The sequence below is a fragment of the Arthroderma uncinatum genome, assembly GCF_011692745.1.
Source record: "Arthroderma uncinatum strain CBS 119779 chromosome Unknown scaffold1, whole genome shotgun sequence".
Lineage (NCBI taxonomy): Eukaryota > Fungi > Ascomycota > Eurotiomycetes > Onygenales > Arthrodermataceae > Arthroderma > Arthroderma uncinatum.
Genome location: NW_022983863.1, coordinates 3,025,634 through 3,047,978, shown reverse-complemented (window position 1 = coordinate 3,047,978; position 22,345 = coordinate 3,025,634). Strand labels below are relative to the sequence as shown.

The following is a 22,345-nucleotide window of genomic DNA, read 5'->3' as shown; positions in this document are numbered from 1 at the left end:
TGCAGGGTGGTGCTCATGACAAGGGCTCGAGTTAACGTCAGATGCGACCAGGCTGCAGTTGATTGGCAGAAACATCTAGAATTTCAATTTCACCATGGGCATGAAGGTGAAGAAGAAAAAATTCCGTTCCTCAAGACAAAGCTATGCATAGCGAAAACGCCATTTGCAAGGCCTCGACAGGAATGGGTAACATGGGAGTTACCCACCTAGGATGCATCCGCCAAGGTGCCTGGCATGTAAGTATACCAGACACAAAAAGCTGCGTCACTGTGTGAAAGCGCACCAACAATAATATCACAATATAAGGTGGCAGATGCAAGGATGAAATTTTCTAGGAATACAGTGCGAGAATGGGAGAAAATGCAAGTGAGAAATCCTGGTGTCGCATAGTTTGGTGAGTTGATTCTCCTCTATGACGTACACACTACTATGTGCCGCATGTCTATTTACCTTCGCTTTGGGCGAATAAACACATCCGCGGGTTTCTTTTTTCGAATGGGGGGTGGAGGGGGTCGCCTATCGCCTTTTGGCCGCATAGGAGGCCCTGGTTGTCCGCTCAAGTCGCCGGCCTTCGATGAATAGGTTAGTCTACGATTTCCTATTGCGTGCATGCAATGCTGCTGCTGCTGCTGCAAGTCTCGAGCAGCGCCTCTAGATATGCATACTAGACATGAACTTCAAGTAAAGCACTTACTTTATTGGCCGTTTGACCTGTTGGTTCGGAAGATATTGGACGACTCTCGCGGCTATCCCTCGAGGGTATCACAAGATCCTAAAGAGTATAGTCATATCAGTAACTGTTCTCAGGCACTCGCAGGCATTTTACTTAGCATACACTTGGGGGCGGCGCAATGCTGTGAGGATCCGCTTTTCGTCCTCTCGGGCCTTTCGGTGGGTTGATGGCCTGTGTTTGTGTAGCCGCTGGGGGGTTATCTTCTTGTTTCCTTCCCCTGGGTTCCTTCGGAGGAGCGGGAGATGCAGTGCGCTGGTCAAGGCGCATCATCTTAGGGTCGCTCGAAGTTTGGGAGATACTCAAATCGGATCGTTTCCTCTTTCCAGGCCCACTGCGCTGTTGGCTTGCGTTGCCCCCTTCTGCTGGCGACTTTTTCCCGGCGACTTGAATAAGGGGGATTTTGGGGTCATGGGCAGCGAGGTTTTTCTGCTTATGCCGTTCCACCCTCGCCTGCTGTAGATTCTTGTGGTGCGATTCCTCCTTGATAATTTTATTCTTTTCCCATTTCTGTAGGACGGTCGTGGACTTGCAGTCTCTCGCAAGATGGCCTGTTTTCCCGCATTCGATGCAGCGATCCGCTTTACAATCTCGTATAGAATGGGTGTCCTCTCCACATCTTCGGCAAGTACCTTGACAGGCTGTCTTAGCCTCGATGTTGTCACAGTTGTGCGTCATGTGCTGGTGGCTTCCACAATACCCACACACAGCTAAATCATTTAGTCCTGAAGCACCTCCCGAAGGGCCATCTGGAAGGCGTGATGCAGGAGTGCTCGCAGCACTTCTTGAGGGAATGTCGTCCGGGAATGATTCGGCTGACTGGGGATTGGATATTCTGGAAGATGGCCGAGAGATGCTCCCTCCAGCCAAAGACGAGCCTGGTCGTGACGAAGGGTTTGATATAACTCCGGTTTCCGGGAGTGCATCAACCATCTCAACATTATTTAGCTCCATATCCAAACTGATTTGGGGCTTTTGTAGGATCTGAAGGATGTCTCCCTCTGTATAAAGTGTTCGCCTACGCGCATCTTGGATCAAGGCCTTCCAAAATTCGCCCTGTATAAGAGATTGAGAGTTACCAAGCACCCAGAGCGATGATTTAGCTCGCGTTAAACCAACGTTCATTCGGCGAATATCAGACAAGAAGCCTATTCCCCGGTTGGACGCGCGGACACATGAGAAGATTATGATTTCACACTCTCTTCCTTGAAATGCGTCTGTGGTGTTGAACTCGACGGCTGTGAATATCGAACTTCCGTATTTTGCAGCAAATCGTGCCTTGAGCTCTTTTAACTGGCCTTTATAGGGAGTAATAATTCCAATTTTCCCCGTAAAGTCATAATTTTTATAGTCAGCAATGAGCCGATCGTAGAGACGCATTGCCACGGTAAGTTCTGCGATGTTCACTAAGGAGTGACCTTTGGCAGCACTTGAATGCATTCCTTGTACATCGAAAAATCTGTATGGACCCAGTAGCTCACTTCCGTGCCACGGTTTCTTTCGCAGCGGCGCCATTCCAGGACCGTCCTGTAGCTTCCCATCGTAAAATGCCAGACTTGGGAATTTGCTAATCTCCGGATGCATTCGATATTGTGTGTCCAGAAGATGGACGTCATTGGGATGGTTGGCCTGCATTCGGACGAACAAACTTTGCTCATACTGGAACCTAGATGCTTCCTTTGATAGCACTGTTGGGGGTAGCTGCTTGGGATCTCCAACCAGAACGCACTTGGAGCAGCCATACTTAAGAGGAATAAGAGCACTTAGTTCAATAGACTGTGCAGCTTCATCTATAATCACAGTCTCAAACTCGATGCTCAAACTTTGGAACATTTCGTGACCGCTACCGCTAAGGGTTGAGCAGATAACATGAGCACCGTCAATGATCTCTTGTTGTATTCGCCTTCGCGTTAACTCCGCGTTTCTGGCGGCGGAATGGTTCTTGTCTCTTGCATTGTCGATCGCCTGGCTTAATTGAGCCTTCTTTCGCTTTAAGAGATCGAATTCCCGCTCTAGTTCAGGAGGAACAGGTTCTGCCCTTGCGCGGCATTGATCAAGTCTTTGTCTCGTTTCTGTGAACTTGACTGAAGTCTCCTTGTGCTCAGTAAAATAGCTTTGCAAATCACGCTCGTCTCCATTTTTCTTCTGGCCTGTTTGGTTAAGTTTGGCATTGACAAGTTCGTCTAATGTAACGTCCAATACGTTAGCATTTATTGCATCGCTTCGACCGAGTCGAATAACGGATATCGGTTGAATTTTCCCGCCGATTGTCTTCACGCCTTCTTTAAACCTCATCACCAGTTCGTCAACAGCAGCATTGCTAGGTGCGCAGACCAAAAGTTTCTTCGATGGGGTAGATTTGCTCGCATTCATTGGGTCGCTGGTTGGTCTCGTCGGTTGAGATATTCTTCGCTCAGCCAGGGTGGTCGTCAACAACGCCCCAACAATCGCGACGATGGTTTTCGTCTTTCCCGAGCCAGGGGGCCTATAAGTAAAGGTTTAGCCAGCGTCTTAACGAAAAGACAAGGTAACTAGCAGAGCCTATTAATCTTACCCTTGGATTAATGTAAATGCATCGTTATCAACGGCAGACTTTACAGCCTTCGATTGTGCAGGGTTGAGGTCGTAAGTGCCAAGTATAGCTTTCAGGCTATCAGGGCCATAGTTAAGGATTGGAGACGGCTTTGCTCTGATAATCTCTTCACTTAAATCGTAGTATTGAAGCGCCATCAATGCCCCGTATTCTCGCTCCAAGGGCGTTAGAGAGGTAATCTTTACACCGAATAAGCCACCGCCAGGTCCAATTCCACTAGCTAGAGACCCATTGGGGTTAATGCGATAAGATACTTCCATTATCCCTTTCTTTTTCTTGATGTCAGATATTCTAGCCAGGCAATGGGGAGCGTTTGAGTCCGTTGCTGGCTTGTTTGACCGAGAGAGCAGAACCAAGTCGGCTTCTCCTAGCCCCAAATCCCTAACCTGTAACGGTTCCATGATCGTGCTGACTTCTACAAATGAGTCAACTGAAAGGCGGTTGGCAACTTTGATTTCAAATTCTTTGAATGTTGCGTCTTCTCTGGCAGTTTGAAACCCCTGCCAGGCTTCGAGGATTAACAATGGCTCAAAAGTTTTCTGGTACTCTAATGCATTTGCGAAACTATTAGAAACCAGTGTATAGTCCGTTTGGCCACAGTTTGGAGGTAGAACCGTTGTCGCAAAGAAATCCCAACTCAAAAGCGTCTTGTGAAGTGAGGATAGGTCGGGAGCAAGTCGAGCCCGCATATCCTTTGCAGAGCGTACTATCTTTGTTTTCTTGACAGGCACACGTTGTAACAGTTTCTTTCGACTTTCTTCATATGCTCTCACCGCATCTGGTTTCGAGGATACTTTCTTTCCAAGGCCTTCTTCATCCCCGTTATCGTCACTATCAGAGTCTGAGTCTGAGTCCGACGAAACCATCATACTGTCAGCGGGTCTATGCTCCACGACCCCGATACTGAGACCATTTAGGCCGGACCCTTGTGATGCTGTCTGTTCGCCAACACCGCGTAGAGGTAGGTTTTTCTTCACCCTGGCAAGCTCTATCATGTCACGTTTCTTTTTGGCCTCCCTTTCTCTTTCCCGTTTCTCGCGGAACGACAATACATTATGAACCGGTTTCGCTAGTGGTGCAAGTGGCTTAGAGGGCAGGGCAAGTCGAGTTGCAGCTTTCTTCTGGGCAGCCACCCGAGCCTTGTTAAGTTCAACGGCAGAAGACAATTCGATCAGCTCATCATCCGGAATATCAGGGTCGCTATCGTGTTCATCGATCTTGCTTGGCCTCGGTTCGGATTTAACAATTGCTGAAGGGTCCACTGGTTTGGCGAAAGAAGTGATTGTGCTCTGTCTCTTTTTCGGGGCAGGAGCAGGGGGAGGTGTAACCAAAGGTTTCTTATAATATGCCTCCAAAGATCTCACGAGCTCTGCTTTCTCACGTTCTGTCAAGATGGTCTTAATCCTGGCAGTTAGAGCAACATCTTTGACAACAGCTAAAGCTTCCTCTTGGACTGTTGCATTGAGGTCCCCAAGGCGACGGAGGACTTTGGAGACAATTCCCACCAAGGTGGTTGCAAGGTACTCGTCTTTTAAGCGTAGCCATTTTACCATCGCATTCATCGTAGTCGTTGGATATCGGAGAAGTGTACTCTGTGCAGAATCCGCTTGGCTAGGATCAGCTTCCCCAACGGCAGTAGCAAAGATAGGAAACTGGTCAAAAAGAAGCTCTGCGAACTGGATACTATCCCGACAGAATTCTAACATGGTTGACCTATCAACGCCCATCCTATGCCAATTTTCAGTTTGAGTGAAGATTGTAGAGAGCGCCAGCCATTGATACTCCCAAAGCCTCTGCAAGAAATATACTTCTTTTGCATCGCTGAGCTTCCGGGTTCTCAGTATTCCGGTTTGGGAGTCACATAGGACCTCGATTATATCAGTACCAGTTTTAATCATTCTAGGAGCAGATGCAAAAGTCTTCATGTTAGATATTCGGCGAAAGGACCAGCTGAATCCAAACATCGTAGGAACACAAAAAGATTGTAAAAGGTGTGAGATGGCCTCCTTGCGCCCCAGCTGCCCGCTAACGGTTTTTATCAGATCGACGGCTGCCTGATATGTATTTAAGTCTGCAGAGAACAGCGCTGAAGTCAGGGAGCCATTAGTTTCTTGAAGCTTAAATAGCTCGTCTAGATGTTCTGGCCTAAAATCAGAAAGCCTTTCAAGGATCTGACACGCAAGGTGAGTAAGATGGCCATAAATGACATTGAAGTGCATCTTTTCCTTCGTACTCTCCCCTTTTGTCTGGAATTTTTCCAGCCCTACAAGCGGCAAAATACCTCTAAGGGCAGCAGCTGAGAGATCAAGATTCTTCTCATCAAGATGTTGGACAACGGCATCCCATATAGGTGCTGTGTAGGTGCTTACTCCATGTTGTAGTGTGTTGTGCCGGAGAATGGTTTCGTAGTCTGACTTCAAGGATTGACACTCTAATGCGAGGGTATTTCGAACAACATCCATACACAGGGTAGAAATCTCTTTATCACTTCCATCAACATCAAATCGCGGGGGATTGAGGAAATGTTTAATGTTATCGCTTATAACTTCCATCATCTCAGACAAAACAATGGTGGCCACGGAGCCCCTGGTGGCTTCATTATCAGTAAAGCTTCGCAACGTGCGGTATAGAACCGTTAATCCACTCCGAAAACAGTGGTATTTAACAACGGTAGGAAAACGAGGCTCCTGGAGGCGGTTGAGAAGCTGATGAACTAAGAAGCGACACGCTTGTGGCTGGTGGGTGTTCTTTAGGGATGTAATAAAGGGGTCTATCCAAGACAACTTATCTCTCAAAGGCGACTGGTCCAAAGGTTCGTCATCATCAGTGGCGATCAAAAACTTTTCGTATTGCGGATTATAGAATATCTGCTCGATAATTGCTTGTGGGGAAATTGTCTGCATGGCGTCCCAGAAATCGCCTGGGGATTTCTCAATTAGGGCGCATATCGTGTTTATAACGGATCGTAATGCGGGAGATTGTATAGCGAGGTGGTCAACAGATAGTCGACAAGGGTCGAGTTCCAGGGCTCGAAGATTATGGGTGATTTGCTCTTTACTGAGCCGATGGATTATGATAGTGACTCCACGCCATAATATATCGACAAAGTCAGCATCGAATGGAGGGCTTGACGCTCGGCGCAAAGCTGCGATTAACGGCTCCTTGATTGCCCAGTCAAATTCAGCAGTCGTTGGTGGTCTGCCCAACTTGGACCATGTAAACACTGCCCAGTGGTTCCTATGTCTGTTTTGATCGAAAAGAAAATGCGTGGCCGCAGGCACATATTCGGTGATTTTCAAAGTGCGCAAGCTTTGGACCAATTTAAAGGGCTCGTCAAAATGATCGCGAAGAACAGCCTCGTTTCCGAGGACAGGAGTAGAGCTTAGAGCTTCGAAAATAGACAGCATAGCAGCCCGATCAAGCACGCCTAGTTTACGCTGTTCAGGAGGAACACTCCTAAGCATACTGGCAGCCTTATCCAAGTTCTTCCCGATCCTGCTAACATCCCAATCGTCGAGTATTTTACTGAATTTTTCCACTTCGGACTCATCGTAGCTTTCTCCCAATGTCCCAATAAGCCAAGCTTTCCCCTTGTAGTACTCTTTAATGCAGATATCACATCTTTCTAACGTTTCTTCGAGGCGTCTCCATATCCATTGCTGGTGTGCTTCAACTTCCTCGCCGCTGAACGCTAGCAGGCGTATACATGAGAGGAACTTCTCTCGACGAACCGCAGCTTCTGATATCCTCTCAAGCACGTCAACATTCGGTTTATCATCCGTTTCATTATTGTCATTTTCGTTGTTGATGTACTTGCTGTACGGTTCCATATCATCGTCATTTTTACGTGGACAGAGGAGATGGAGCTCTTCTGGGAGACTCTTCAGCTCCCTATAATAGAAAGAAGGAGTAAAATGTTAGCCAACAAGCACTTCCTGAAGATAGAGCCATGATTCGGGGTAAATATAAATGAAGATGAGACTAACTCGAGACTGCTCATCAACTCCGCCATCGTTTCCAAGCTCCCGTTGACAGGTTGGCCGTCATCGACGCTCAGAAGAGCTCAAAATCTCTCCTAAACGCGTCGATTACGGCGCGGAGGTTTTCGATAAGCGAATCGAGGTATATCCCTTCTATAGTCTCGTTTTATATCCTCGGGCAAACGGCGTTCTAAGATGAGGTTTCGGTGATTTGTTTCGTGTCCTTGGTGTCGGGGGAGTTCAAACGGGATGACAAAAGACTGCAAGGTAACGGACACAGCGTTCCCGTTGATTAGAGGTATGACGTTGGAATTTATTCGGCCAGTAAAAAGGAAGCGCCCATGAGCTGTAAGTGAGAGGAAGAGTGCGTGTGGATTTGCTGGTCCTATAAAACCGATAAGGCCGATAACGATTTACACCAAAATTAATTAGGCGCTTGCAACTCTAACAATCGGCCAACCACCACAGAGTACTATACTAAAGGGATAGCAAGGCCGGTGGGATTCAACATTGATCTACAGTACAGATGAATTTACAGTTAAACAACACACGAACAGTTCTAACAATCAGAGGTATATACTATTTTGCTGTTTTCTATGTCTTGTACTGCAGCCTGAAAAAGGCATATCAAGGGCTATAACCAGGGGGGGATATGTAGAAGCAAAATCCAAAATAGAAAGACGGGAAATCAAGGCTAGACAAGTACCTTTTGTCAAGGTATAAAGGAGTTTCTCGCTTCGAAGCACCATTTCCCTCGAGGTAAGCGAGAATATCTTTATACAAAAAGGTAGCCCTAAAGCCCAAAAGGAAATAGATGTAGCGCAAAAAATATAGTTGAGGAATTATTTGCTTTTCGCGCTCAAGGGAATAAAATTACAACAAAAAGGGAAAAGTGATATCATGCGAGAAGTATGAAACTAACATAGCCAAAGACCGAACTGCAAACGCCTAATGAAACGCAGAAAGCTGGATGAGAGGGAGAGTTGAAAATGCAACAAAACCGGTGAGGTACGCGGAGGAATGCAAGGCGGAAAATGGTATCGCAGATGGCTGATATTTCGAATTATAAAGAAACCGTACAACAGAAAGTATGGAGAGTCGTGATACGTGCGCGCATTGAATCAGTGCTGTCGGAAATTAGGGGATGGTGCGTATGTGCCAGTCGACATGGACTGCGGGTTGTATATATACACTTAGTGCTCCTGTATCGCAGGATGACCGTTCTGATCGGGCCTAGCATGGCTAGATTCGATGCGGGCTAACATTGCCGCGGAGGTGAAATCGCTGCTGGCTTCGAAACTTGACCGGACCCGGTCCATCGAGGATCTACATCGGTCTATTGACGGCCTGACACGGGGCTCTCGTGGCTCCCGCTCACGTTCTAGAGATTGGTGGGCTGGAGGTCGAAGGTCTAGGCTTGCGGTATATGCCGTTGTATCGCTACCGTTCTGGCTGCGCGGGTTATGGGTCGTTGCAGTTGGAGCAACTGAAGGGGGGTATATCGGGCGTTCATCTTCAGGCTGATTCGGATCTCGCTTCGGGACTACCTTGGTGGGTTTCACATCACTCGTGGAGGGCGCAGTGAATGCGTGCGATGGCGGGATGTAAGCTTCATATTTTTCCAGGTACTTGTACTTCCCAAGTGTCACTTGCTCTCGAACGATATCGACATCACGAGGGGCATATAGCTTCTGCATTGCCTTGATCGTGAATCGCGGGCCCAGACACATGATAACTGTCAAGGACGTGAGTGCCCAGAAGGAAAGACTCCCATATACCTCAGCTGCGGCTTTGTAGAATTGGCCCGACGATGTAGTGGCGGAATATACACCGGTCCAGAACCAAATGAGGAGCGAGCTGCATACGTTGATTAGAACGGTCAACCAGTCCCAGCGGTAGGTATTTAGCAAAACGTAGGTGTTGCTGCATACGATTGCGCAAGACGCGACATAAATTCCCATTCTTGTCCGATCGCCGAGATCTAAGCCATTCTCGGTGACGTTCTGACCTGGGCGGAAGAGTAAATGTGTCATGAAGTAGCATATCACCGATTGATACAGCCCATCAAACATGTAAAGCCTGCAAGAAGACGGTTAGGCAAATTGTACACTTAGACCAGATATAAAAGTCATAAGGATACATACCAGAATTTGGTGCGAGTCCACTCCTTCTGCTCAATGCCCGTCTTGTAAAGCTGTGGAACAGCAAGCGATACTTTATCGTCAACATCCTGATCCAGGATACCCATTAAAATGACGGGCAACGAAGTAAACGCAAGATTGACCAAGATAATGTAAGTGCCTTCGAAGAGATATGAACTATCGAAGTTATTGTAGATAGAATACCAGAAGAGCGCACACGTCCAAACAAGATTCTATTTTTGCCGTTAGAAAAGGGGATGTCATGCATGTGGAAAGGATAGGACATTATACATACCTTATAAAAGAAGTTTGCGAGGGTCTCTGCCAAACGTCGATACGACCATCGTCCATGAACGAGAATTAGACGTTGTAGGAATCGGAATTGCCCGATAGCGTAATCAGACGACATGACAGCTTGTCTTCCTTCTTCACCCGCAATACCAACGCCGACATCTGCTTCTTGGATCATAGAAACATCGTTGGCTCCATCGCCGACGGAGAGAGCCATCACCTTCAGGCCGTCTTTCACCATCTTTACAACCTCTGCCTTTTGAGCAGGACTAACTCTGCAGCAGATGACTGATTTGCATTGCTTGCACAGCAAGAGGAACTTTTGTTTCAGCTTATCGCCTATCATCACTTTCAGTGTCTCTCCGTCAATAACGAGGGCATGAGTTGAAGCTGGCGGCTCATGATTCTTTTGAGCAGCGAGAAGCTCTTCGTCGGAGCCGGTGAGGCCAAAGCTTGAGAGGTGGCTATCTAGCTCGGTGGTAGCGGCATCTATATCTTCTGGGTCGATATTGAAGACAATCAATTCCATATCGCTGGTCAATAGGTTACAGGAGAAACCAATGTTAATGGCAGTTTCGACCTTGTCTCCCGTTAGAACCCACAGCTTGATACCGGCGGCACCCAGCAAGGAGATCGTATCTGGAACGCCATCCTGAAGTCTGTCCTCGATAGCTGTTCCGCCGAGCAAGGTAAGCTCTTGCTCAATAGAGCTCGCTACTTCTTCGAGTTTTTCGTCACGGTCGGCAATGGCTTGTGCGGCGTCCTCGTAGTCCTTATTCCAGGTCTGATACTCCTCTTCGGAAAGGAAGCGCTGTCCTACACAAAGTGTTCGTAGACCTTCCCTGGCGAAGACCTCGAGCTGGCCTGCAGTTGTCTTCCTGAGTTCTGCTTGCTGGCCACGAGAAAGGCGAGAGTAGATTATACTATCTGCACCCTTGCAGAACAATACAATTCTTCCATCAGGCATCCGGATAATGGCACTCATTCGCTTCCTGGTAGAATTGAATTCCAGGGTATTTAAAACAGCGTATCGTCGTTCTTCGCCCATAACATTCAGTCTGATATCATCACCCGCTCGACCAAGGACTGTGAACCCGCAGTCTCGTGCAGTCGCAACAAGGGCAGCCTCATCTGGAGATTGCGCTTTGAAATCGATTCTCGGCGGGTCGCCTGGGGTGCGTTCTGTAATGACGGTATGGCACAAAGCAAGAGAGATCATGAATTCCCGGACGGCCTTCTTCTGGTCCTCGCCAGATGCTCCGATAAGGTCAGAGGCAAAAGTTGACGACACGAATGTCAGCTCATCGTCGTGAAGATATGGGTTGTCGTGGATCGCCCTGAGTTGCTTAAGCATCGATTCGCGGGACTGTGCTATTTCCTCCTTTGCCTTCCTGCCCACTTCCTCCACATTTATTCCTTCTCGTCGCTGCATGCCGGCCTGCGCTTCTGTGTAGGCTTCACCGTAAGTGACCCCATTTATCGTGCATTTCTTGAACTCCATGATATTCTGAGTCAGGGTGCCTGTCTTGTCAGAGAAGATATATTCGATCTGACCGAGGTCATCGGATATATTGAAGGATTTGGGCGTGCATGGGTATTCTAGTTTTTCATAGTACATGAAAGTATCGCTATGAATTAAGACGGCTTGGAGAGTACGAATGATCTCAAGCGACACGAACAGCGAAATCGGGACAAGATTCTGGTACAAGATGAGGGATGCCCAGAAGGTGATGATTCCGTCAACGCTAGGTCTACCGCCGTAAGATCCAAACTCGAAGAAGTCCAAGGAATTGTTGCCCTGAGCCCATGTAGCGCCTTGTCCTATACCAGACGCAAGGCACATGGCAAAAAGTATGATGAAATTGTACAGGACGTTCCAGTTGAGGTCCTTTGCCAGTCGGGCGGTTTTTCGGGGGCTTATACCCGTGTTGAGCATAATTTTCGTTTGCAATCCGGTAAAGATGACAACTGCAAGGACCCATTCCGTGTTTCGCAGGTTACAGCCTCGAAGCAAGACGTTGTTAATAGTGATTGACTCTACCATCTCCTTTTCGGGGGCTTCCGGATACTCTGGGTTAGCTTGCGACCACTTGACCGCACCGCTGTATTGGTAAAGATTGGGATGAGGTTGCTCGCTTTCGATCACGAATTGGGCACCTTCGCAGTCTCTCGCATGTTTCACGGCGCGTCCGCAGTGAAGGGCCTGTCTTACTTTCAGGTTCGTTTCTCCATCGAGGTTCTTAGTTTCCACGTAGCAGCCACCGTCTGGGTCTGAAGTAGACAAAACTACCACGTCGGCAGGAATCTGCTCTCCGTTATATATTCGGATAAAGTCACCCACTTCTACATTTTTCCAGTAATCGCGTTTGAACCTGGCCGATCCGGATGGCTGCCAGCCCTTATTAATAAGGCTGCCATAGAACTTGACAGGAGGCGCCTTTTTAGATGGATCGTGGGGGGAGGCAATGGTATGCTGCTGGTCGGAGTTCCCGTTTCCATTGGCGCCCGGCGACGGAAGAGGGGTCATCTGGATGCCCTCGTTCCCGTTCTCAGGTCGATCGGCCTGGTAGGATGGTCTATACGAGTAGGTCGAATTCCTGAAGTCTGCCCGTTGGGTAGCTATGGACATTCGTGGAGGATCTTCCACCTGCTCCTTGGGCTCGGCCTTTTCGCCCTTTCTAACGCGCTTGAACCACTTCCAGGCCCGTCGTACGCCCCTCGTTGTCGCCTTTTTGGCCCGACGCCACATTGACACATTATCCTCGGTAGAATTGACATTGTTCCAGCCCACCAAGCGGTGAATGGGCGAATTGTTCAAATCGTTATCCAATACCGTCCTTCGCCAGTCCTCGATGCCGTCTTTTACCGCAGTAACCGTAAGTATGGAGATCAAGGGCACGGCTCCGAGGCCAGGGTTGCTAGCACCGAAAAAGGAGAAAATCTGAAATCATTTCAACGAGTCATATCGTCAGAGCAGCCCCGTATGGAAAAGGAGTGGAGGACGTTAAAAAAGGGGGAGAAGAAAAACTAACACTGAGGATGATGGTGAACAGGAAGTAGACGTTTGCCATGTTATGGAACTGGTAGTACAAGTTCTTGGGGAGGAAGCTGAGAGGAGTGTACTTGGCTGTTCGAATCTTGTTGCGTCCGAAACTTATCGTCGAATTGCCGTTCTCGTCTCTCTGATGGGGAGGTGGTGGCACGTTGACATATATTCGTCGTCTTTCCGCCTCTTCCGAGACGTCAGACGCCGCACTCCCATTTGGAAGGCTGCTGGCGTTGGACCGTCGCTTCTCATCCTTGGATCCTACCCTCTGGTGGAGTTTATCGACGATGGAGCTTCGCTTTTTCGAGCCCTGTTGACCGGTACGGCGTTGCGTTGCCCATCGCATCCGCTTCGACGGCTTCGATACGTTCGACTCATCTTCGCTTCCAAACTGAACCACGGCCATGGCGTTTTAGCTGCTTAGATATAGCATAGAGTAAGGCCGTCCAACTTGTCTTTTTCAATAAAAACGAGAGCTAGCTGGGGGTCAATCGGGTTAGTCGAGCGTGCGCAGGGAAAAAGTCGTTTGCTACGACGGCAACAGGTAGGGCAGCCGGAAGAGCAGGGAACGATGGGGACTGACAGGAGAAGAGGAAGACCGGTCGCCAGCAGTGATATATCGTCGTTGCCAGGCCTCCGCGAGGCTTTGAGATGGTCGGTGGTACGCAAGTGCGAGTGGAGAAAACGGGTTCAGGAGAACAGGAGCTGCGAGACCAACGGGTCCATAGGGCGATTCGCGGCGCCCGGACAACGCTTGAGTGCAGACGCAGGGAGACGGCAGAGGGAGCGTGTAGTCGACGTGAGCTACGTCCTTGAGGCTGTCAGAGAGTGTGAAGCTCCGGTGGGAGAGTTGCTTCTTGCGAAGAGATGGAATATGGAATATGGAATATGGATGGTGGCCACTGCGACTTGCGGCCTGGAAAAACAATAATGCAACCTCCGATCTCCGTCTTCCTTCAGAATTATGTCTACACCAACATTACAGACGCAGAGAATTACGGAGACTACGGACTGCCGTCTAGCATTACAGACGCAGAGAACGGAGACTACGGAGTGCTGTCCAGCCTCACTCGGCGGCGGGCCGACGTGATCCTCATCCTCATCCTCTACAGCCTGTATGCGTACGTGTTACGCCTGAGCCTCGGCCATGCCACGGCGTTCTAGATATCCGTGGTATCGATAGTATGGGGTAGCAGTAAGAGCGTCAGGCCTGGATACTCGAATCAGGGGTGAAGCCGCGCCAGGGATCATGCATCGTCCCTTGAGAAGTCTAACATCCGTCGCATCTTCGCATTTCTCGCATCGAAGCCACCCGACGCTGTCTACCAGCCAGCAGCCAGCCAACAGCCAAAGCCTTGAGCCAAAGCCTTGAGCCATCATCATTATCATCCATCAGGCTTGCCAGCCTCATCCGACTCAGCTATAAATAATGGCGGCCCAGCGGCGGAAGTTCGTCCGTTTAGCCTTTCCACATCAGCCGCTTGATGAACTAATAGTTCACCACACTAATCATTACATGCAGGATGACTAGCGAACGCAAGTCAGCGAGAAAGAAGCGCTTCAGATGAACGGAGGACGGATATATCAGTGCTCGACCCCGGCCTGCAGTAATTATGCCGTGTTTCTGCGCATGGGCTGCAACGTCTCTCGTGCCCTGCCAGTTTGAGGCCTCTTGTCAACCTGAAACAGCGATCCGACTTGCGTGTCACTGATAGTGGACCGGCGGTTGCGACTCTCCTCGTATCTCACGTACACATTCAGCCTGCTTATATCAAACCCGAAGACCTCCGCTTGTCCCTGGGTCTCATCCTTGTTACGGCTCGGGTTATTTCCTTCCCGCAAACACTTGGCCTATGACGTGCTCCAGTACGCCCTTCTCTATAAGCAGTTCGATAACCAAGTCTTCTACAAGCCTATCATATAAGGTATCAAGAAACATAAGGAGACTAAAGGTTAACCCTCATGAGCTGTGTAAGTGAGTATCCAAAGGCCGTATGCATCCATTTTTACATAGCAGAGACGATCATCATGATGGTACTCCATATTTGAGCAAAATCAATATCACAGGGCAGCACGCGCGATAGATGTATCCTTATATATCCTCAAAGCATCCTTAGCAGCTCCAAAGCCTCGTGCCTTGGCCCGGTCAATCGCTGTCAAGCCATCCTCGTCCGCGATATCTAAGCGAACCGGGTACTGTAAGAGTAACGTCACTGCCTCGAGATGGCCACCCTGAATGGCCCAGTGCAGAGGAGGGCATCTTCCGTGGAATCCAACCATGGCGTAAAATGGATATTTGGTCACCTCATTGACTTTGGCTCCTCTGTCCAATAGTAGCTGCATGGTTTCTATGTCGCCTTTGATTGCCGCAATATGGAGTGCTCCTGTATTTTGAATATCTACCCCGGCATCAAGGAGGTGAACCACAAAGCCAGGTCTGAAGCGTGTGGCAACCCCTAAGGGGCCCAAATTGAGACCCCTGGTGTTGATATTCGGGTTGGCCCCCAGGCTCAGTAGATGCTGAGCCAGCGGGAATTTGTTATGGTAGATGGCGTTTATCAGAGGAGAGCCAATGAACTCAAACGAAGCATCGATGTCGCAGCCGCCGTCTATTAGCAACTGGTATATAGGAATGCCTCCTTTGCCTTCTAGGGCTGCCCAGTGCACGTAGGTGGAATGTGCAAGGTTGGGGTGATCTCTGATCAGGCTGGCAAGCTCCTCCACCTGGCCAGCGCGAGCAACGACGACGGCAGCATCAATAATAGGCTGAGGCGGCGGAGTGTGATGTCGAGTATAATCGTCAACTGTCGAGGATTCCTCCATAGTTCGTAAGAGTCAATAAAGGATAGGATATTTCAGGTTGTGAATAAGTCGTATGGCATGAAGGGGTAAACGCTGGAGAGTTGAACGGCAGAGCAATGGTGCCAACATATATATGCTCCCCTAAGAAAAAGCAAGGCTAACACGATTGCAACTTGTTATATAGTAGGCACGTCATCCAACGACTCTCACTGCACGTAGATGGATAACCTGGCAGGGAGTAGACACAACCCTGTACCTATAAACTCCCAGCCACGCTCCTGTATCTCTCTCTGCCGTTTTTACTTATCCAGCCCCCTAACCTCTACCTAAGCCTACCCTCAGGTTAAATAGATAGTCATACAACAGCATGGTGGTCAAAGGCAGGTTCTCAAAGGCAGCATCAGAGGAGTTAGACAGCCGTGACTCGCATTATCTTCATATAATAGAGTAAATGGCAGTAGCAGTGAGACCAACCGCATAATGATCCGAACGACATCCACTTGAAACGGAAGATCAGCCGATGTATGTGCAAAGTTCGCTCATCCTGTCGAGTTGGATATTTATATAGATAAAGTGCTGGTCCACGTGACATCGCGACTCAAAGGCGCGTCTACGTGTCGAAAACCACTTAAACTGCGTGCACCACCAGACGAAGGCCCAGATCAGCATCAAACGGAGCCTATGATGGTAGAGAATCGCAAGATATCCTCTTATTTCAAGCGATCGGAGTCTACAGAAAGACAGCTTGTGGCTGGCGTTAAACGGCCCGGTAGCAAAGATGGTCCGCCATCATCATCGCCGCTAACTCCCTGCCCGCCAGATTACTCCTCAGTCCAGTTCACCTCCCCCATCCTCGCACCCAAACAGCTACAGGTGCTGGAAGACCGCTCTAGACATGCGGGCGAGTCTGAAGCTATCCAGTCTACCCCAATGGATGAACCCGAGCCTTACCCCGCGGTCTCGTCCTTTGCCAGTGTTCCTGGCTCGCAGAGGGTACTTAAAGACGGGGAGATCATGATAACTGCCTCTGATGACGATGATGACTATTCGATAAATTCCATCACCATATCTACAGATGACCTGTTGGCTAGGTTTCTGGCTACACCACGACAGAAGGAGAGTTCAGATACAGACATGCCCGCGTCAAAGGGTAGGAAAGCAAAGGGTAAAGCCAACAAGGGCGGCCAAGCAGCGACTGGTGCCATACCTAAATTCTCTCTAGACGACTTGGTTGCCGATGCCACCCAGGATAAGGAGCGCGAGGCCCAGGTATCAGCCGCAAAGATCCTGCTCAAGGAGTCTGCCGGACAGAGTAAAGGCAAGGGCAAGCACCCTTCTGGCCGAGATGATATATATGCTTCTCTAGTTTCAGATACGTCGGACACAGCAGCAATAAGGCGACTTAAGGATGCAGTTTCACGAACAGAGGCCTTTCAAGAAGGCACAAGCTGGTCTTTCTTTCGTGAGGACCCGCCAAAAGCCACTCCGCAAAGCTTTCCTGGGAAGTCGATATATCCTGGTTCCTGGGAGGCGGTTCTCCGAGGTGAGACACGCCCTTCTAATCCTTATTACTTATCACCCTGCTGAAAGACGGTAGAATCTGCCTCTCGTGACAGGGCCTTTCTCTCCGGCATAGTTGGAGAGATTCTCAATGACATATCCATACCTGATGAAATTATGCTCTGGATTGTACAGTCAGGTTTGGTCACCCATATATATACGTGTATACATATTTGCCATGTACTTGGCTAACAGGCTATCAGTTGCCACGGAGCCACGAGATGAGCTTCGATTTGCATACACTAGTGCTCTTCATGTTAGTTAATCTCTCGACCTTTCACCGTATACCTGTAGTTGCTAATAATTCTAGATGTGCTCTGAATCTCGAATATCCTCCCTTCTCCAGCCTTCTAATATAGATCAACTATTTACGAAAATCGGGGCAAGAGCCAATGCACTGGCTATTTCTGAACCCGTACAGCCTGATACCCCCAATCTCGATGACGAGGGTAAGTGTCCCAGAGACGCCGTGAGTGTTAGTTTGTCTAATGCATTTTAGAGCCACCTCCTCCTTTAGACACGACGTTTCTGTTATCCGTTTTGACTCTGCTTGCTGGCCTAGCTGAAAAGTGAGTTGTATAGATATTGCCATTTTCTAAACATTTACTAATGGATATCTGTACAGATTGAACCCCCCCACGCGTGAACATACCTTGAAAATCCTCTTCCGTCTAGCTCTTGACGAAACTGTCATGAACGATGGCGCCGTATCTGCAGAAACACAACGAGCAATTGTCTCACTATTTGGCGATCCAGAGCCTGCCCTATCGGGCTTAAACGTATGGTCTCTTGTACTATATGAACCCTTTCGGAAACTAACTCTACTACTAGGTCTATGAGCTAGCAGAGCATGTATACGGGACAGTTAAGGATACAAACCTCCAGTCTCTTCTCCTTAAGCACATACCTCCGGTATCGCCAGAGCTTGCCCTATTTAGGTGTCGTCTGGCAACTGCATTTCTATTCAGAGATAGTTCACCGCTCGATAAGCCGGCAGCTCACCTCATCAACATACAGAAACTCAGTTCGCAATTAAAGAGCGATCGGTTCAAGGCCAACGAACACCGGTCTGAGGACAGAACGCCATTTAACTTCGCTGAACTAGTTGCATTAACAACAATACTAGATATCGCCATTGACTCGGGAACCTTACAGCCATCTTTCCCGAGCAAGGAGGCTGAGATGGAGTTCAATAAACAGGTGGATAAACTGGCCGATCGAGTGAAGACGGCTTTCACAGCTATTCAAGATTCGGGTGCATCACATATGAAGCGAACTGAAGCCAAGGAAGGGCTGCAGGCGCTTCATTACCGGCTGATACATACCGTGCGAACAAGACCTGTTCAGAAAAAATCATGGTTTATTTCGCCAAATGAAGAAGGTCGGATTGGGCCTGGAAAGAAGGATATTTTGGAAAAATTTCTAGGTGTCAAGTAGCCTCAGGGCAACACGAGCAAACGAATATGTCGAGAAACGCGATATGAAGAAAAAAAAATATTTGCCATGTCCACGATATATAAAGAGCCATGATACCAAAACGGGGGGTGCGGGGCGATATGTAGAATAAAATACAAAACAATATTCTAATGGTTATAGAAACCAAGAACGGTGGCAACTAGAGCTATTTATACTGCGGTGCTTCTAGTGTTCAAGGCTGGAGGGAACCGTTGGGGAATAAGACAATGGCTGATAGATATTATACGTGACGGCAACGAAATTTAGGCAATACAAATCGGGATGTGGGGTGAAAGCCCGCGCAATGCTGGAAAAGAAAGTGGGAAACACGAGAGGCACGATCAGTCGTAGAACTTGCGATTTTCATTCTTGCCGAAGAGCATCTCTCTGACTGTGGGTAGGGAGTCGGCTTCCAGTAATCTCAATCGCTCTTCAAGTGTGTTGTTGAACTCGATTTTCCCATTGCTTCCAAGAACGATGACGCCTCCGGCACTGATATACTCCGTCAGTAATTTGGTATCAATTAAAGATAATATGAGACAGACGGGGTCGACTTACGAATCCTCGACGAGCGGCTCGCTCTCGTCAATCTCCACGGTAGTCTCCTTCCCGGCCTTGTCCTTGAATTCCTTGGAAGCAGCTTCGGCAGACTTCTTGACCGTTTCATAGTCCGCCTTTCTAGCCCTGACTTGCACCTTGCTCTCGTTCAGCGCATAGAGACCCTCGAGAATGAGCCCGGTCAGTATTTTCTCGTAGTTGGCGCCCTTCTCCCCCGTTGCAGCCGTGGTGACCTCCTCTCTAGCTCGCTCAAACAGATCGTCCAGCAGCCCCTGTCTGGCAGAGAGAACCCGTAGACGAGTCTTGTTGGCGAGCGTGGATTGGGTGATCTGCTGCGTCATGCTAGCCTGCTTGAACTTCTTCTCGTACAGCTGGTCGATGGATGCGGTTTCCTGTCGTACGAGCTTCGATTTCTCAATGGCGAATTCCTCGTCTGCCTTGAGGTTGATCTCCCGGGCCTTCTCGAAAGCTTCCTGTCGGATGAAGGCGGTCATCTTGCGGAGCTCACCCGCGACCTATATGGACGGCAGAGTCAGCACATAGCCTGCGTCGACGGTGCAAAGGAATGGACCTACCTGGTCGTCTGAAAGAGCATGGCTTTGGGACATCTTGACGCAATGGATTTGACCTGGGGCTGAGGCTACAAGCTATCAAGTCAGGAGCCGAGAGCCTGAATAGAATAAGCAGCTCAGGATCCCTGAGAGAGTAGAGAGTAGAGAGTACAGAGTATGAGTATGATCGAGTGTCAGGAGAGCGCTTGGTGGTGTAGATGTCTGTCGTTCGCAGCCACCTGGAGTGGAGCGTCACCTGCTCTCCACCCGGAACAACCAACTGAACTGGCATCCCAACGACCGCATCCTCCAGCGCAGTTGCAGCTATCACCCGGCCATGCCATCACGACCAGCGTCAGCGCTCCGATCTCTCTCTGCTCGCGTATATATCTGAGTCTCGCGCGCGCTCCCGTCTCCTGGAACCCGCCAGCCATGTCTTCCAGCCAGTAGCAGCGCTACAGGCTCCAGCTCTCACCGTCCCCTTTACCCTTGCTGGATACCAATGCATGGGGATACTCGAGATGGGCCTTGGTCACCTGTCGCCCGCAGGAGGCATTGCAGTACGTCTTTCTTCTCTTTTCTCCTGCTCTGTCTCTTTCTGTGAGAAATTTTTGCTGATTCTCTGTCTTGCGACGGGTCTAGGTCGGTGTCCTAGTCGGCGTGATATCTACTAGTTTACAGGCCGTCGGGCTTACGCTTCAGCGGAAATCGCATATGCTTGAAGATGAGAAGTTTCCTTACGATACACGCAGGCCGGCCTTTAAACGGAGACGATGGCAGGTTAGTGGATGGCTGCTCGACGGGGTTATGGATATTGGTATGGATAGACGAATGCTGACGCCACGATTAGATTGGCATGTTCATGTTTGTCAGTGCCAACATCGTTGGAAGCACTATACAGATCACGACGTTACCTCTTCCGGTGCTCTCGACATTGCAAGCAGTGCGTCTCCAAACCTGGCCCCTCATCCCTCTGTTCTTGGAATCTAACGTGTCCAGTCCGGCCTTGTTTTCAATACCATCTTCGCAACTCTGATCCTCGGCGAGCCATTTACACGCTATTCGGTCATCGGGACGTTTCTAGTATGCGCAGGCGCTATTTTGATCGCGACCTTTGGAGCTATTGGTGAACCGGCGCACACCTTGGACCAGCTGCTCGAGCTCCTAGTTCGACCTCCGTTCCTCCGCTGGATGGCTGGAACCGCGGTGGTCGTTATGCTTTTGGTTCTAGGAGCTCGTGCCTTGAGGGTGGCCTCTACTCCGGGCCAGACAAGGAATTACATGTCCGTATGGTCTCTACCGCCACATTCATACCATAGCCCCAGGATAAAACTGTTCCGCGGAATGATATACGGATCTCTCAGTGGCATCTTGTCGGCCCACTGTCTTCTTCTCGCAAAGACTGCAGTCGAGCTAGTGGTTCGAACGATTGCCGACCAAGAAAACCAATTCGTTCGATGGCAGTCTTGGATTATCCTGCTAGCCCTCGTTTCCTTGGCCCTGACGCAGATGTACTATATGCACCGTGGTCTGAAACTCTGCAGCACCAGCATCTTATACCCCTATGTCTTTTGCATATACAACATAATCGCGATTCTAGACGGTTTAATATACTTTCATCAGACCTCTCAGCTTTCTGGATTACACGCTGGACTAATAGCTGTTGGAACCGTCATACTGTTATGCGGAGTTCTCTGTCTATCGTGGAGATTAGAAGACGTCTCAGCGCACCCGGGACAGGCCGCCGTGCCGCCTCCAACAACAGCTATTGGGCCCGGTTTGGGTTTAATAGAAGAACCAAGCGCCTCACCAACGTCATATACCGACCTAACATATCCAGGCGACGAAGAGTCACGCCCTGGTGAACGCCAACCCTTACTCCTCCATACACCCCGTCACCGACACCAACAACCTACCACCTTCAGTCATCCTCACCGCATTTCAACACTCCCCCACAGACGCACCACCAACTCAGGCCTTGAGGCCGCCGAAATATGGGCTGAACTCCGAGATGACCAAGACGACGAACTTGACGACCATCGAGACTCTCTTGTTCGCTCGGCGTTACTCCCTCCCGATTCTCCCTCCTCGCTTCGTCGACATTCCAAACGACAGCGCCGCAAGAGTGCAGCCTCTCTAACGGCCACAACCGGGCATCGACGTCTATTTTCTCTTTGGGGAACGCCCGGTGAGACCCCGGTACCTACAGCAAATGGCGTAAATAGCGGGGAAAACATAAACCCCAAGGAGTCGGCCTTATTCAGAGGTCTTTCCTGGCGGCCGCGGCAGGCTCTAAGAGCAAATAGACTGAGTTTGCGTCGGACCCCCACCCCGTTAATCACGGAGCAAGGCGCGACCCATCGTGGCTTGGTAGAGCGAGATGTTGGCTCCAATGCTGGCCAAGCTTCAGCCGAGGAGGCTGTAGCAGTTGGGGACGAAACATCTGCAGCACCTCAGTCGAATGTTGATCCTCAAAATACGACGGGGATCCTCGCATCTACCGACTCATCCCCTTATAACAACGCCGGCCAGAGTGCTGGCAGGATCCCCTATACAAGACGTGTGGGCCAGTTATGGAATTCAGGGACTCACTGGTTTAGGTCCTTTATTCCAGGAAATGCATCTAATGATGATTGAA

General features: G+C 49.4%; 6 protein-coding genes across 6 annotated transcripts; 2 read left to right on the top strand and 4 right to left on the bottom strand.

Moving 5' to 3' along the window:
- Positions 1-446: 446 nt before the first annotated feature.
- GIQ15_00923 (helicase) lies at positions 447-7,335 on the bottom strand (the record flags this gene model as incomplete). The annotated part of the gene is made up of 5 exons (XM_033548340.1): positions 447-569; positions 695-772; positions 836-3,215; positions 3,285-7,214; positions 7,310-7,335. The coding sequence occupies 5 exons, from the start codon at positions 7,333-7,335 to the stop codon at positions 447-449; spliced, it is 6,537 nt and encodes a 2,178-aa protein (XP_033409291.1).
- A 1,161-nt stretch (positions 7,336-8,496) lies between these two features.
- On the bottom strand, positions 8,497-13,187 carry GIQ15_00922 (phospholipid-translocating P-type ATPase domain-containing protein; the record flags this gene model as incomplete). The annotated part of the gene is made up of 6 exons (XM_033548339.1): positions 8,497-9,382; positions 9,448-9,677; positions 9,740-10,268; positions 10,830-11,181; positions 11,491-12,676; positions 12,768-13,187. 6 exons carry the CDS (start codon positions 13,185-13,187, stop codon positions 8,497-8,499), a joined length of 3,603 nt encoding a protein of 1,200 aa, XP_033409290.1.
- A 1,655-nt stretch (positions 13,188-14,842) lies between these two features.
- GIQ15_00921 (uncharacterized protein) lies at positions 14,843-15,604 on the bottom strand (the record flags this gene model as incomplete). Its single annotated transcript, XM_033548338.1, has 1 exon — positions 14,843-15,604. The coding sequence occupies one exon, from the start codon at positions 15,602-15,604 to the stop codon at positions 14,843-14,845; it is 762 nt and encodes a 253-aa protein (XP_033409289.1).
- A 660-nt stretch (positions 15,605-16,264) lies between these two features.
- Positions 16,265-18,580, top strand: GIQ15_00920 (uncharacterized protein; the record flags this gene model as incomplete). Its single annotated transcript, XM_033548337.1, has 6 exons — positions 16,265-17,126; positions 17,347-17,399; positions 17,565-17,592; positions 17,643-17,712; positions 17,769-17,922; positions 17,975-18,580. The coding sequence occupies 6 exons, from the start codon at positions 16,265-16,267 to the stop codon at positions 18,578-18,580; spliced, it is 1,773 nt and encodes a 590-aa protein (XP_033409288.1).
- A 359-nt stretch (positions 18,581-18,939) lies between these two features.
- GIQ15_00919 (vacuolar ATP synthase subunit E) lies at positions 18,940-19,764 on the bottom strand (the record flags this gene model as incomplete). Its single annotated transcript, XM_033548336.1, has 3 exons — positions 18,940-19,090; positions 19,157-19,671; positions 19,732-19,764. 3 exons carry the CDS (start codon positions 19,762-19,764, stop codon positions 18,940-18,942), a joined length of 699 nt encoding a protein of 232 aa, XP_033409287.1.
- Positions 19,765-20,213: 449 nt separating this feature from the next.
- GIQ15_00918 (DUF803 domain-containing protein) lies at positions 20,214-22,344 on the top strand (the record flags this gene model as incomplete). Its single annotated transcript, XM_033548335.1, has 4 exons — positions 20,214-20,267; positions 20,350-20,487; positions 20,558-20,650; positions 20,707-22,344. 4 exons carry the CDS (start codon positions 20,214-20,216, stop codon positions 22,342-22,344), a joined length of 1,923 nt encoding a protein of 640 aa, XP_033409286.1.
- Between the last annotated feature and the right edge of the window lies 1 nt (position 22,345).